We start from the raw sequence: 15769 nt of genomic DNA, 5'->3' as shown, positions 1-15769 counted from the left end.
CTTCTACCCCCATACCGGATAGCCTTAGTGAACAGCTCACCGTGTCTCACCCTAAAAAAAATTTAAAAAAAATAAATAAATAAAGAAATGAAATGACGTGAACGATTTGCCCCCACAACCTAGTTCACTATATCTCTCTTTTTTTATTTAATTTATTTTATAAAAAAATAGATGTTGTATTAATTTTAAAAATAAATAAAATATACTCCTAAAATACATAAATAAAAATTCCACACAAAATGAGACTATTGTTGATATATTTTTTGATCATTTTTAAAAATAAAATAGTGGATTGGGTTGGGTTAAGTTGCTAATGTGGATAAAAATTTATGGTTAGTTAGGTTATGTATGTGGAAGATAGAGAAAATAGTTTTTAATAGATATTTGGGTTGAGTTGAATTAGGCTGGTTTTAAAGTTCAGTGAATTGCCAATGATGATACTCTTAAAGTTCAATAGATTGTTACATAAGGATTTTATTATATCATTTTATAAATAATACTAACATGTAAAACTAGAATTTTATGTTAATTAGAAATTAAAAGTTACAAATTACAATTTATTAATTAAAGATAACAAGTTAGAAATTCAAAGTTACGAATGATAAGTTAAATAAAAAAATACTATGTTATCGAGATGATTTAATCATACAAGTTAGAACTTAAAAGCTACCTGATAATGCAGTACATCATGTTCTTCAACATGATTTAATGGAACCTATTTGATAACGTTTTATTAATATGTAATTTCACTATGCCGTATTATGATAAATAAGATGTTATCGTTTTAAATATATATATATATATATATATATATATATATATATATATATATATATATATATATATATATATATATTGTTTAGAATTATAATATTAGTTAACTTAATAAATTAAATTATTGAATATAAAATAAATCAAATTATAAATATAATATATATCAAATAATAAAAATATATAGTTTCTTTATGACAAAAAAAATATTTGCTTTTCTATGACAAATGGGTTATGTTAGATTGGGTAAAAAAATACAAAATCTCATTCCACGGTTTAATGGGATTAAACTCTCATTCATTGAACTTGATCCACAATGGTGGGTTTAATGTATTGAATGTCACATCATCAACCTTTTGCTCATTGAAAGCGCCATTAAATCTCCATTGGGGATCGCCTTACCACGAGTCGAACTAAATCTTATATGTTAGTATTTTTTTGTCAAACTCGAATTAAACATATTTTACTAAATGTGGCTCTTAAAAATATTTCCCAACCTTCAAATCAAGTTTTTGTTTTTGACTCATTTAAGCTCTCAAATTTAGCTTGTATTTTTCTAGAGCCAAGCTCAAAATTTTAGGGAGAGTCCTTAAGTTATTGAAGATTCCTTGAGTCATCAAATCAAGTTCAAGTTCATCTTATCTTAGCTTGTTTGTATCCACATTTCCAAACTAAAACTAAAGAACAATCTAGGTACTAGTTTATCTGTATATTATTTACCTGTTTACCTTTGTCCCAATTTACTTTCAGATTTATTGTTTGAATCAGTTTTTCTCTTATGTCACACACCACTATTTATTTTTCATTATCTCCCCACGTTTCATATGCATGAAATCATTGAGCAAGAGTTCAGGGTTTTCCTTATGCCTGAGATAGCAATGAAAGCAATATCACTACCCTCGGTTAGATGTTGCCTACATTTTATCCTCACCATATTCTTATGGGACTTGTGTATTGTTATTGTTGAATTTATTATTGGTGCCTACAAAATTGATCGTGATTTTTAATTTTTAGGGTCAAAATAGTCATTAAGAAAAAGCAACTTGTTCTAATCTTTTATTCTTGTACTCAGCAATAATCACTGTACAAACATAGCACTACCCAAGTTCTGAAATGTAATAAGTATCCATATTGTGAATTTGGAATGCATATATGGAGATTTATTAGAGTGAATAGATATAGCTCAATGTCATTTACAGTGTGCATCAAAGAAAGAAAGATCAAGTACAAATTTGCCAAGATACAAAACTAAAATACTCTAATTTGATTGTCTTCTACCATGCTAACATTTTTACAGTCTTTGTGTGAAGCAACTTTGAAACTTTTGTTACTACAGAAACCAAGCTACCAATAATCCCCACAAGAACAAATCCCATCCTTGAAATGATGAAACCGATGCAAATCCCGAACTATAATCTCTCTTTTCTCCACAAGTGATATAAATTTGGTGGCATTATGACAATCACCACAAACACGAAGGTTTTTTCTTATATGAATAGTCTTACCTGGGCGTGTATTCAAAAGCCCATAAGCAATAGCAAGCTTCTCACTATGAACACTCACCATATGTTCTTCAACATCATCTTCTACATCACGCATCAAATCCATATCAGCCACATATCCAGCACCCTTAATCTTCTCAATCAATGTTTCAAGAAAATCATATATCTTTTTACTATCAGAATGCCATGAACTCCCAGAATAGAAACTATGAACCTCATTCCCCAAATCAACAGAGCTAAATCCAGGCGTTTTAACAATCCCTTTTCTTTCCATTTTTGTCCTGATTTCATTCACTTTGTCCCACATTGAAACAGATGCATATAAATTTGCAAGAAGCACGTAATACCCACCATCAGTTGGGTTTAATTTAAACAATCTTTCTGCTGCCATTTCCCCAAATTTTACATTTTTATGAATCCTGCAAGCTCCCAACATTGCACCAAAAATATTAACCCCGGGCTCAACGGGCATCTTTAGAATGAAATCCCATGCTTCCTGAAGCCTGCCCGATCTGCCCAACAAATCCACCATGGCTCCATAGTGATCCATTGTAGGGTCAACCGCGTATTTTTCTTTCATAATGGAAAAATATCGAACCCCTTCTTTGATAAACCTTGAATGGCTGCAAGCTGAAATAATACACAAAAATGTTATATTATTTGGCTTTATGTTTTCATTTTCCATTTTGTTGAACAATTCAATAGCTTCTTTTCCACATCCATGTGTCCCATACCCATCGATCATAGCATTCCATGTAGTTATATGCTTTTCGTCCATCAAATCAAATAGCTTTCTAGCAATACTAATGGCTCCACATTTAGCATACATGTCAACAAGAGAAGTCTTGACAAAAACATTTCTGACAAGAAAAGATCTTATCACAACTCCATGGATCCACTTTGCTTGTAGTAAGATTGATGATTCTGAAATGGCTGAAATGATGCTCACCATGGTGAAAGAATCAGGCTCTATGTTTTCAAGTTTCATGTCACGAAAATGATTTAAAGCTTCGATTACACGACCATTTTGGGCGTACCCGAGTATCATTGTGTTCCATGAAACTCTGGTTTTTTCTTTCATGTTTTTGAATAGTTTACCTGCAATTTCGATTTGTTTACACTTGGAATACATGGAGATTAATGAGTTTGTGAGGGGAATGTCGTTTTGTAAGCCGAGTTCATTGGCTAACCGATGAAGGAATTGGCCACGGGAAAGATCGCCGGAATCAGCACAAGCATGGAGAGCTGCCATGATGGTGACGCCGGTTGGTTTGATTCCATCGTCCAACATCTTCTGGAAAAGAATCAGTGACTCCATGGAATCACCACTTTCTGCATAGCCATCGATCATTATATTCCATGAGACCACGTTTCTAACACTCATCTTGTCGAATATAACGCGTGCAGTACTTAAAGATCCGCATTTCAGATACATATCAAGTAATGCTGTTGAAACATTTGAAAGGCGTTCGTATCCTGACCTAAAAATGTAGCCATGAATTGATTTTCCGATTGTTAAATAGCCAAGATTACCAACAGCAGGGAGTACTGAGATTATGGTGATGGGGTCTGGCTTCAGTTGTTCAACTTGCATCTGTGAGACCAATTCAATTGCTCTCCCTGCAAAACCGTTTTGAGCGTATCCAGCAATAATGGTGTTCCAAGACACCAAGTCTCTCTCAGGCAATCTAACAAACGCCTTGTGGGCATCATCAATCAACCTACACTTTGCATACATGTTGACGACACAGGTCATGGCATAAACATCGCCTTCGTGTCCGTTCAAAATCAATTGCGCATGAACCTGTTTCCCGTTCTTAACGAGACAGTTTTCGCCACAACCCTTTAACAAATACGTAAAATTGTACACCACCGGCTGCACGCCGTCTTCTATCATACGACAATAGAACGAAAGCCCGTCAAAAATGGAAGAATTCTGAGCATACCCTTTAAGCATTGTGTGATAAAGAGCATCGTTTTTATTTTCGATTGGTTCGAAAACACGGGTGGCTTCGGTTAAGCTGCCGTATTTGCAGAACAAGCTGACCAGTTTCGTTTGAAAAAGATGTTCTTCATAGAGACCATTTTTAATAATAAGAGGGATGATTTGGTGAAGTTCTTCCATGGAAGTGCAGAGTTCCAGGAGAATTGCTGCTGGATGTTTGTAAACATGAGCTGGAATGTGGGTTCTTTGAGCGAGTGTGTGTTGGATGCGAGAAGATGACGGTGATAAGGAAGATCGTGGTGTCGTAGAGAGTGATGCGACGGGAAGTAGCTGTGAACTCATCACGACTTTTGGTTAATTCGTCACTTTGAATTGCAAGAACAGTTGATTGTTCTTCACAGACAAAGATATGAACACAAAAATCTTACCCGGAAACGGGAATTTGAAAGGCCGCAAAAGCAATTTCCCAATTTTTACAAATCTTCAAGCAACTTGTCATTGTACGTTTTATATATTTTTTTCAAGTAAATAGTTATATACAAAAATTAATTTTTCCTTTTAAATCACTTTTAACTTTTCCAAAAAGTTAGAAAAATCTAAAAGTTGTTCGGTAAATGGAAAAGTCCTTTTAAAACCAACTTTTACTGATGCACAAAAACTAGCATTTGCAAAAGTCATACATCCGTGACTTTTTGTCTTTTTGAACTTTTGAGGCTGGAAAAGCAAAAAGGAATATCAAACACTTTTTAAACATCTTTTGGAAAAAAAAGTCTTTTACAAAAAGTCCTCTTACAAAAAAGACTTTTCCCTTCAAAAAGGAATCCCAAACACCCCTTATATATTTATACTTCAAAATCATATCAATTACAACATTTTGTGAAGTTTAGATTTTTTTTGGAATGTCAAACACACACACTTTATTCTACTTCTAAACTACATCTATAAATGTCCACCACACTTGAACACACACTTTGTGGTGGTCGAGAAACATTCACCAACAATTGATACCGCTAGGGTACAAACCCTTTGCACCCAATCATTTGATATATCGGAAAAATAATGGTTGTGACGATTAATATCTAATAAAGAACCAATTCGGCTTCATAAGTGAGGGGTAAAAAATTGAGGTAATTCACATTTCCAAATGTCGTATAGATAAATATAAAGAATAAGTGGGTACTTTCATACGGTGTTTGTTGATATTGGGAATGCATATGATAGCATGCCATGTGAGATGATTTGGAGGACCCAAATAGATGGATTCCAAGGAAATATGTCATGGTTATATATTGGTTACCAAGGATTTGTGACTGAATTCTAGTAGGTCTTTCCCGGTGAAAAAAGGTGCTCCCATGGATAACACTTAGCCCATGATATTTTCCGTGGGATTCAAGGAGGTGTGTCATGGTGTATGTTTTTTTGTCGATGATATTTTGTTGTGGCATAAACAAGGGTGAAACTAAATGTTGGTTGGATATCTGGAAGTCGGAAAATGATAATAGATTAGTAAAGTTAAGGAAGAAGTAAATGATGACATTACTCAACACATAAATGTGAGATGGTTAAAGTGTACGCCAACTATAAGAATATTATGTGAGAAGGTCATCTTTTAGACCAAATGGAAAATCCATAGAGTGACAGATACGTCAACTATGTCGTATGGCTTCGAATGTTGGCTAATAAATAAATAAAAACACAAGAGAGAATGGAAGTTACGGAAATAAGGATGTTATGGTGTACATGCAGTAGAACAATGTTGACCGAATGTGGCAATCAACAATAAGTTAGGAATTATGTTTGCCACCGGAAATTGAGGGAAAAAAGATTGTGATGGTTTTGACATATCAAAAAGAGACAGCTGACGGCCACGAAAAAAACGATGCATATTGTTATGGCTGATAGGACTAAGAAGGAGAGAAGATAGTTTGAGGTTATCGCATGAAAATGTTGACACTTTCTAGACACAGGGAATGAAGACATAAAATTAAAATAATTAAGTAATGTATGTCTTAGTTACTTATACTATTGTTGTGTGTAATTTAGTAACTATCTTCATAATTCATTTCAATTTTTTTTTAAAACAACAGTGGTGCAACGGAGTATCTTCGTGACACCATGGCACCTAGTCACGAAGACTCGAGATCAAAACCTCTCCAAGGAGAATAACCACCCCCGGTCTTTGCACCCAGTTTTCCTTTGTGGGGCTGCACGCATTAACTGGGATCCGAATTCGGCTACCGTTCTAGGAAAAATCTTCCACATGTGCTCGCCAGGAATAGAACCCCCAACATTCAGTTATTACTATTAGTATTATTCTTAGTTTTAATATTGAATCATGCACACTTCTTAATGTCCAAGGTCTAAGTATGGAACCAAGTTCTCTATCATTGTTAACTTCTCTTCTCTACATGGAAGTAAAACTATCTACATCTTGCGTCTTCTTTACCCATGACAATATCAGAATTGGGCATAGTTATATTATTCTTCCATCATCCTTATGTTATAAATCAACCATTAAAAATGGATAAATTATCAATATATCATTTTACTCAAATATGCAACTATACAAAAATAGCTAGTTTCTTAACAATGGTTTGCAATAGAAAGTCTCAGAGAATAATTATATTATTCTAAAATATACATATGATGTTGAAGGACGTAAAAGAAGATTGGAACAAGTTGGTATAAAAAAAGGGGTACATGCATCCTCTAGGCAGTCCATGTCAAATTCAAGGCCCATGGAGTGGGGGTAAATCATAGAACATTATCACTATTTTGGGGGTGTGTCATGGTTTAAACAATAGGCCTCTTTTGTGGAATTTCTCACCTCAACAGGTAGGCTCCCATCATGGGGACTAAGTTCATATAAAATTATAAATGCTGTGTTGGTTCACCCATTTGTTGGTGCTGTGATTCATCAAGTTTAGGTTAAATTAGATGAAAGTCAGTCATAATGTCTCCTTGATGGCCTGACGCAGAATCCAAAACATCATTTACAGAATTTCTCATCCTCAACATGCGGAGATAACTTTCTTTAAAAATAAGGTTTGAAATTGTGTTTACACCAAATCAAAGTTTCTATTAAAACAATCGTAACAGCTATTTAACTAGCAAAACTGTCTCTTACTTGGTCCGAGTTTGATAAAAATAGACTAGACATAAAGAATAATATAGCTTTCAACATTTCATATCAGAAAAGTGGTTTATTTGTGTTATGTTGTTTGGACTCCAATTAGACCATGGAAAACCTTGCAGCCATTGAACTATCTCCTATAATTGTTAATCACCGTCCTCATTGCCTATGTTACCATTTGTGTCTTCCCAACAATCCTCCAATCTGCATGTTGAACTAAAACATACATGATACATTACAACTATATTGGATAGAGAGGATGATAAAAAGGACAATCACGTCTTTTGTACAAACTAGAGATGAGAGTAAGTCCCTATTCCACCTTTTTGGGTGGGACAAAATTTACACTTTTTATCCCGTTGACATCAAAAGGGCTAAAGCTCTATTTTATATTGTTGGGGAAGTGTAAATCAATTACTATTCAATATTTATATTGTTTCTTTTCGTTATCACATGTTCTAAGTTGATATATTTATTGCTGAGATTCTCATCAATATTTATAGTGCATGCCACTTTGCTCTTATTTACTATTAATTCGAATAAAAGTATGTTGTAGTTTCTTGCATTTGACACTTTCTAAAGTAAACATTATGATGATATGCTTAAATTACCTTTCTTTTTAAAGTCATTCTTTTTATTTGTATTTAATCAGGGGTAAAGGTGTCCAAAAACTTCTATTCAGACTTAACAACACAGACATGAATCAAGATGGACATTTAAAAGAACCCTATTCAAGTCTTTTCAGTACCAATCTCATGAAGAAATAGCAGAAGCATTGACCTAAAGATTAACTGAATCAAATAACTTACCAAGTATCTAACCTTCAATTGTACGCTTGAAAAATGAAACGATTTATGCCTTTGATTTCTTTCCTTTTGTTTCTTTGATAACAGTGGATTGAAAAGGCAAGAAAGTCTTGCCACCCATGAATCCCTGTAGCACTGTTGGCACTTCAACACCATCTTCTTTCTGGTAGTTCTCAAGTATACAGCATATAGTCCTCTCTGTTGCTGTGAGGGTAGAATTTAATAAATGACAATACTGCTTTGTCTCCTCATTACTCTACACAAGTCAAAACATACCTCAAAGTCAACAGAACATATTTTCTAAGTTACAAATACAATTAAAACCAACCTTCTTTTGCCCATATCTAATCTCCAGTTTTCTTGATTGATAATCAGTGCAGTTTGAGCACGAAACAAGCTCTCTGTAAGTACTGGATGCAGGAAACCATGCTTCTAAATCATACTTCTTTGCAGCAGCATCGTTTAAAGCACCAGAAACAACAGACACTACCTGATATGGAAGTTTCAACATCTGATAAAACTCCTCTGAGTTTTTCATCATTTCTTCATGCATGTCCCATGAATCATTATCATTAGGGCTGGTGATGCAGAACTGTTCCAGTTTCTCAAACTGATGAACACGAAAAATCCCAAGAGTGTCACGCCCGTGTGATCCAGCTTCTTTACGAAAGCAAGATGAATATGCTGCATATTTTAATGGCAGCTGTGTTGGATGGATCCAATCATCCATGTGATAAGCACAAAGTGGCTGTTCAGCAGTAGCAATCAAGTATTTGTCATCTCCTTCACCTGTTACCTTGTAGAGTTCTTCATCAAATTGTGATAATTGAGCACATTTGGCCATGATATCTTTTCTCATGAAGAATGGAGTCTGCAACAGTGTGTAACCCTTCTTCTCCAAGAAATCAAGGCCAAAATTCACTAGAGCTTGATTGAGACGCACACCATCTCCTTTTAGATAATATCCTCTACCACCAGCAACATTAGCACCTCTTTTCAGGTCTGCAATTCCAAGAAGATCGACAAGATCCACATGATTTCTCAGTTTTGCTTCATCCCTCTTCTCTCCCCAACTCCTAACTATCTCGTTATCTGCCTAAATTTGTTCTTTGGTTAATCAAAATAGAATGGATTACCGAACTTGCAAAACGTAATTTGTCATGTAGAACATCTAGGGTTCCAATATCAAGACGTCAAACAAGCATAATGTATATTGAAAGAATACGCACCTCATCGTTGCTAACGGGAACAGAGTCATGAACAATATTTCCAACCAGATTCAGATTTGAATGCAATGCTCTTTGGGCCTCCTGAACCTGTGCTTCTTTCTTCGCAGTCAATTGCTTGTTTTCCTCGGTATCTTTAATCAATGAAGTCGCATCTTGTCCTGCAATTCTGAGTTTGGCGACTTCTTTGTTGATCTTGTTGAAATCCTTTCGGAACTGTTCCAGCTCGAATTGACGGCTTTTCCATTCTTCATAAAGTTGAATGATTTTATCAACAAGTTCAACATTAGCAAACCGCCGTCGCTGAGATTCGCGTATAATCTCTGGATTGCGCCTGAACAGATTTACTCCCAACATTATTTAAGTGTCTCTCTTGTTTGCATATATGGAGATCGAAGAAGAACAAGAAGAAGCAGAGCTGAACCAAGAACAGAGACCGCTTTAGGCCGGAGGAGTGTTAGCTCCTGGCACCAATGTTAGTATTTATTCTTAGAGGGTTTTTGTTTTAGCTTATTTTTCGGCAGTTTATATTTTGGGGCAAATGAAAAAATTAGTAGGTTATGGGTTGAAGAGTAGGTGTCTCATAAAACATAAACTCAATCCAACCCATATAATATATGGGTTGGCGGGTCAGAGGTTGGTGGGTTAGAAACCTCAACTCAACCCAACCTATATAACTCATTTAAGTTTATGGATTTGTACGTTCACAAGTTAGTGGGTCGAACTCAACCCATATAACCCGTTTAATAAATAAGCAATACATTTTTAAAAATAAGGTTTTTTCAACATAAAATCATAAAGTAATTAAAGTAATTAACATAAAAACATAAAGTCATTAACATCCAAATAAAATTGAAAAATGAAAACATTCATACAAAGTTGATGTATTCTTCGTTCATGACACGTGAGTATCTAAAAATGACGACATTTGTTTTTTCTTTTTTGATCAGGGAACCACAAACGCATATTAGCCACATACGAATACGGAAGTAATACAATGAACTGAAGTATTACGAATACGGAAGGAAAGCATATTTCATTAATAATTAAATATATCTATTTTTTTAATTGTAATATATATATATATATATATATATATATATATATATATATATATATATATATATATATATATATATATATATATATATATATATATATATATATATATATATATATATATATATATATATAGGTTGACGGGTTGACCCGCGAACCCAAACAAGTAACCCAGCCCAACCCATAAAATAAACGGGGTTGGATGGTCAAAAATCTCAACCCAAAACTCGTCTATTTTCGATTTGGGTCAGTGTCGGGTTACGGGTTGGTCAAGAGTTGTCACCCCTGCTTATTAGCTTAAGCTTATGAGCTTATTTTACATAAAAATAAGCCAATTTTCATAAGTCATTTCAATTCAGCTTTTTTTTCAATGCATGAGCTTATTTATGTATATTTACGTATTTACCCTTATTCTTCTTTCTCCAAAACACCATAACTCTCTTTACCAATTGTGTAATGTAAGCATGTCAACTTTAGTCATTTTACAAAAAATAACCTAACCCAAACAATATTTTGAAAAGAGCTTATTAGCTTATAAATCATAAGCTAATTCAAACACTTTTTTACTTTATAAACTAATAAGCTCATTAGTTATTAAGCTATTAAGCTCATAACCTTAAGCCTAAAAAAATAGGCTTACACAAACACCCCCTTAGTATTACTATAGCACTCCAATTTCTTTTTAAGAGTAAATTACACGATTCATCCCTGGTTCTGGTATCAAGTTATACGTTTAGTCTCTAATTTCAAAAAATAACTCGGACCATCCTTATAATGTTTTTTTCTCAATCGGACTGTCCTTGGCGAACATAAAATGACTACTTTACCCTTTTTCATTTCATTTTTGATATATTTTTGATTTATTTGTTATTAAGAATTAAAATAAAAAAATAGGCTCACCACCATAATCATCAACCCGAAACCTGCCCCCCCCCCCCCCCTCCATGTAACGACCCAAATTTTTCAAAGAAATTTTCCATTTTTAATTAATAAAACACATTTGCATAAACTATGAAATCCCAACATAATTGTTTTCAAATCAGCATTCATTACAACTTATTTAAATCATCAGAGTGTCCCCAAAACATATCAGTGAAAGAGAGATAGAGTGCATGTCGCGCCATCACGCCTTGCCCTTGCCCTTGGGCTCAGATTTACCTGAAACAAATCAACAACCTGTAAGCGAAATGCTTAGTGAGTTCCCCAGAGCATACCACACACAATACACATACACATATCCTGTTAGCTAATTAAAGCTACATAGATATCACATAAGTCATGCATACATAAAACCTGTAAGAATGTCATGGGCTACCCCACATGGTCTTTACCTAGGACTGCCATGGGCTACCCCACATTGTATTACATCCAATGCCATGGGCTACCCCACATGGTCTTTACCTAGGACAGCCATGGGCTACCCCACATGGTCTTACATCCAATGCCACGGGCTCCCCCCCCCCCCCCCCGAGGTCTTCCATGCAAAACATACATTCACATGACATACCAAAACACAAGATGACTAACACATATATCATAATCACATAATGGGCCGGCCTTGGTGCCTTAGACCCATGGGTATGGTGAGAAGACTCACCTCTGCCTGCTGAATACAAAAGTTGTTCTCCTAACAGTCCGTAACCTCCCGAGCTGAATAATAATATTAAACAATGTTAGGACTTTAATTAATCAAAGGAAACCCAAACTCCAAACCCTTCCATAAGGCCCAGTTATCCATCCCTTGCTAATGGGCCCAAAGTCCAAGTCTGAAATCCTTAATGGGCCTCTTGGCCCAATAAGGACCAATCAATATGTCCATGGCCCAATCAACCCTCGCAACGGTATCGGAACTAGATCAACGCGAAACCTCTTGCCCAACACATTCAGGACACAGCCATGATATACCCTCGCAGCACTAACGGTGCGATCGTCAGCAATCTCTACCTCAAACAGGGAATCCAAGGTTCCCCGCGTCCCGAAACTTCTTGCTAAGCGCAAGAGACACAAATGATCGGGTAGCTCCCGAATCAAACAAAACATGAGCTGACACACCATTGACCAAATAGGTCCCTATACATAAACACAATGCACATATAAGCAATACAAATTAATAGAGAGTAGGGAGAATAAATACATACCAGTCACGACATCTGGCTCTACCCGAGCCTCCTGGTAGTCAGCTGGAAGGTGCGGCTTCTCGCCGCTGGAACATCCGCCTTAGCAGGGCGGCCATCTGTGATCCTCATTGGGTGGTGCAAACTCCAAATCAAATCGTCGGACAAACGCAACCCATGTCATCTCAGCCACCCCGGCTGGTCCCACCTGTCTAGTAACCTCGCCCCACCAATCCCGGGCTCTGTCTCTCAACATGCAAGAAGCAAACCCAACCTTTGCCACATCTGGGCAAGAACTCGTGCGTTGGGCGTTTTCGATATCCGCCGCCCAGCGTCGGCTGACAATGGGGTCCCTGACCCTGAAAAACTCTGGCGCCCCACACGCCTTGAACTCCCAGAACGAGGGAGTCTGGGCCCCAATCTGGCCCGCATCAATCTCAGCCCTGAATGATCTGAGTCTTTCCTCCATGATCTCCATAATGCCCTCCTTGACCGTCCCAAAAATGATTGGGGTAGCGTCAAGGATGCCCTTCGTAACCTCGGCTGCAATGATATTGCGCAGTCCCTCATCAATAGGCTCAGTGCTGCTGCCGATCCAGACCCCGATCCCGATCCAGACCATGATCCTGATCCCCCTGCCCCAAATCGTGTCACCACCATGCTGAACTGAAATGTCATAAACCATAATAATCAGGACATATTATATATAGGGGATCTTCCCACACCGGTCCTCCTTAGAGCTGTCAGATCTAGCATTGGTTCGGGTACAGGTCCTGTGCTTTCAGTAGTACGGGCCCAATACTACCTTCCACACCTACCTGTACCTTTCCCCAAGGCTCTACCTGATAACTCCAATTCGTCCCAAAATAAATCATAACCCACAAACCACTGCATAACCCAAATCCCAGGCTGTCCTAAGATTTGCTCTACCCATATCTATCGGACCAATCATAACAGGTTGCTTTTATGCAGGCAAATTATACATAGAAAATGATCAAATAGACTTTCGAATAAAATATTTTACCCTAGGACCACAACCAAACAAGGAACAGGAAATAAAACCAAATCAATCATTCTGAGGCTATAAGCTCCTAACCGTATACAACTTTAAAAGCATACATATAGCAAGTCTCATACGATCATCAAGCTCAAATATCAGTATATCATGGCTAACACATTGGGAACTACTTACTTGGCTTGGCCGATCGCGCGCGTTGCACTCTCTTCTTTTCATTTCTTACAAGTTTTTAACTTTTATTTTGAAAACAATTTATCATTTCCTTAGTTTGAGTTCAGACACACCCGAGAGTGTGCCCGAATCCCTCAAACCAAGGCTCTGATACCAACTTGTAACGACCCAAATTTTCCAAAGAAATTTTCCATTTTTAATTAATAAAACACATTTGCATAAACCATGAAATCCCAACGTAATTGTTTTTAAATCAGCATTCATTACAACTTATTTAAATCATCAGAGTGTCCCCAAAACATATCAGTGAAAGAGAGATAGAGTGCACGCCACACCGTCACGTCTTACATCCAATGTCATGGGCTACCCCACATGGTCTTTACCTAGGACAACCATGGGCTACCCCACATGGTCTTACATCCAATGCCATGGGCTCCCCCCGAGGTCTTCCATGCAAAACATACATTCACATGACATACCAAAACACATAATGACTAACACATATATCATAATCACATAATGGGTCGGCCTTGGTGCCTTAAACCCATGGGTATGGTTAGAAGACTCACCTCTGCCTGCTGAATACAAAAGTTGTTCTCCTAACAGTCTATAACCTCCCGAGCTGAATAATAATATTAAACAATGTTAGGACTTTATTTAATCAAAGGAAACCCAAACTCCAAACCCTTACTTAAGGCCTAATTATCCATCCCTTGCTAATGGGCCCAAAGGCCAAGTCTGAAATCCTTAATGGGCCTCTTGGCCCAATAAGGCCCAATCAATATGTCCATGGCCCATAACATATGATATGACTCATCATTCCCAAAATACAACCATACCCAATAATCAAATGAGGCCCAATAGCTCAAAGGCCCAAAACAGATTCGGCCCAACTGTGATGCGTACGCTCGGCGTACCATCCTGGTACGCGCAGCGTACTGGGGTCTTGGGACTACGCGCGGCGTATATTGGGTTACGCCCAGCGTACTACCAGTTTAAGCACTTTCTCCATTAAGTGCTTAATACTCGTTTCCTTTACGTCCAAAAGCCAGATCTAAGCTTGTTAAGACGTCCTAAGACATAAAGTTGGCAACTTTATGCCTTTGCATGCCTCATATACACCCAACACCTCCATTAAGACCTTTTCAAGGTCTTTAACCCATGCATGAGGCCGATACTTCCTTCAAGACTCCATTTTTATGATACTAAAAGACCAAGGGACCCCATATCTGTCATTCCCATCCTCTGGAGTTGCTTAACTCACCAATGGAGGTCCAAAATCAACCAAAAGGGACAAGATAGAAAACCCTAGCTAGATCTAGAGATTTAAGATGAAAGATCCAAGCTTTTTACCTCCAGAAGCTTTGCAAGATGACCAAGATGCAGGTTCTTGAAGCACCAACTCATCCCAAGCTTGCTTGACCACCTCTTCTTCTTGGAATGAACACTAAAAGGGCCACAAATGCACTCTTTAAAGCTCAAAATGGTCTCACAAGTTTCTCTGGAGTGTAAGAACATTCTAAGGCTGTGGAGGCTCTCTAGGGTTAAGTCCAAGGGACTTAAGGTCGCCTAAATAGGCCTCATGTCCGAAAATTAGGGTTTTGGACTCGTGGCACGTACGCCCAACGTACTTCTGGTACGCCCATCGTACGTCCAGCTCCACCGCGACCATCCATACATAGTACGCTAAGCGTACACTTAAGTACGCTCAACGTACTTATAGGACCAATTATGATAAAATGTAAATTCTAGAGGGTTTCAAGTCGTACCAGATTTAGGGTGTTACACCCCACCCCACCCTTCAATCATTCATCGGTTCATCTTCTTCACCTCATCTTCTATTTGACAGATGGGTCATCGAAGCTAGAGAGATATGGTTCGTCAGAGCCACCAGTGTCGTCGCGAGAACAATCGATCTTAGAGCTACCGGGAGAGTGAAATAGAATATCGTCAGTCGTCTCCACCTATGTATCACCTGCACACCACCGTCTTTGCACCTTCGTCGCCGTCTCCACATGTATATT

The 15769-nt window shown here is 37.2% G+C and overlaps 2 protein-coding genes across 3 annotated transcripts; both read right to left on the bottom strand.

Annotated features, from left to right (window-relative positions):
- Positions 1-1885: 1885 nt before the first annotated feature.
- On the bottom strand, positions 1886-4679 carry CRR22 (Pentatricopeptide repeat (PPR) superfamily protein). The gene has a single exon (XM_079084542.1). The coding sequence runs from the start codon at positions 4558-4560 to the stop codon at positions 2116-2118; it is 2445 nt and encodes an 814-aa protein (XP_078940668.1). The 5' UTR covers positions 4561-4679; the 3' UTR covers positions 1886-2115.
- A 2531-nt stretch (positions 4680-7210) lies between these two features.
- LOC145165717 (serine--tRNA ligase-like) lies at positions 7211-9891 on the bottom strand. Of its 2 annotated transcripts, none has more exons than XM_079084541.1 (4): positions 9387-9891; positions 8486-9253; positions 8161-8413; positions 7211-7555 (listed from the first exon to the last, which is right to left on the bottom strand). In XM_079084541.1, the coding sequence occupies exons 1-3, from the start codon at positions 9738-9740 to the stop codon at positions 8204-8206; spliced, it is 1332 nt and encodes a 443-aa protein (XP_078940667.1). In that variant the 5' UTR covers positions 9741-9891; the 3' UTR covers positions 7211-7555; positions 8161-8203. The 2 variants fall into 2 exon arrangements, with proteins under 2 accessions (XP_078940667.1, XP_078940666.1); XM_079084540.1 differs by having other exon boundaries at positions 7211-7567; positions 9387-9890.
- Positions 9892-15769: the final 5878 nt, after the last annotated feature.

The sequence above is a fragment of the Lactuca virosa genome, chromosome 3 (genome assembly GCF_052849685.1).
Source record: "Lactuca virosa cultivar CGN04683 chromosome 3, Lactuca_virosa_CGN04683_v6, whole genome shotgun sequence".
Classification (NCBI taxonomy): Eukaryota; Viridiplantae; Streptophyta; class Magnoliopsida; order Asterales; family Asteraceae; genus Lactuca; species Lactuca virosa.
This window is presented reverse-complemented; position numbering and strand designations above follow the sequence as displayed.

Excerpts from the sequence above, each read along its gene's own strand:
- CRR22 (XM_079084542.1), bottom strand. The coding sequence starts at position 4,560 with ATGAGTTCACAGCTACTTCCCGTCGCATCACTCTCTACGACACCACGA.
- LOC145165717 (XM_079084541.1), bottom strand. The coding sequence starts at position 9,740 with ATGTTGGGAGTAAATCTGTTCAGGCGCAATCCAGAGATTATACGCGAA. Across the intron at positions 9,254-9,386 it reads TTCCCGTTAGCAACGATGAG|GCAGATAACGAGATAGTTAG; the intron begins GTGCGTATTCTT and ends GAACAAATTTAG. Across the intron at positions 8,414-8,485 it reads TTAGATATGGGCAAAAGAAG|AGTAATGAGGAGACAAAGCA; the intron begins GTTGGTTTTAAT and ends TGACTTGTGTAG.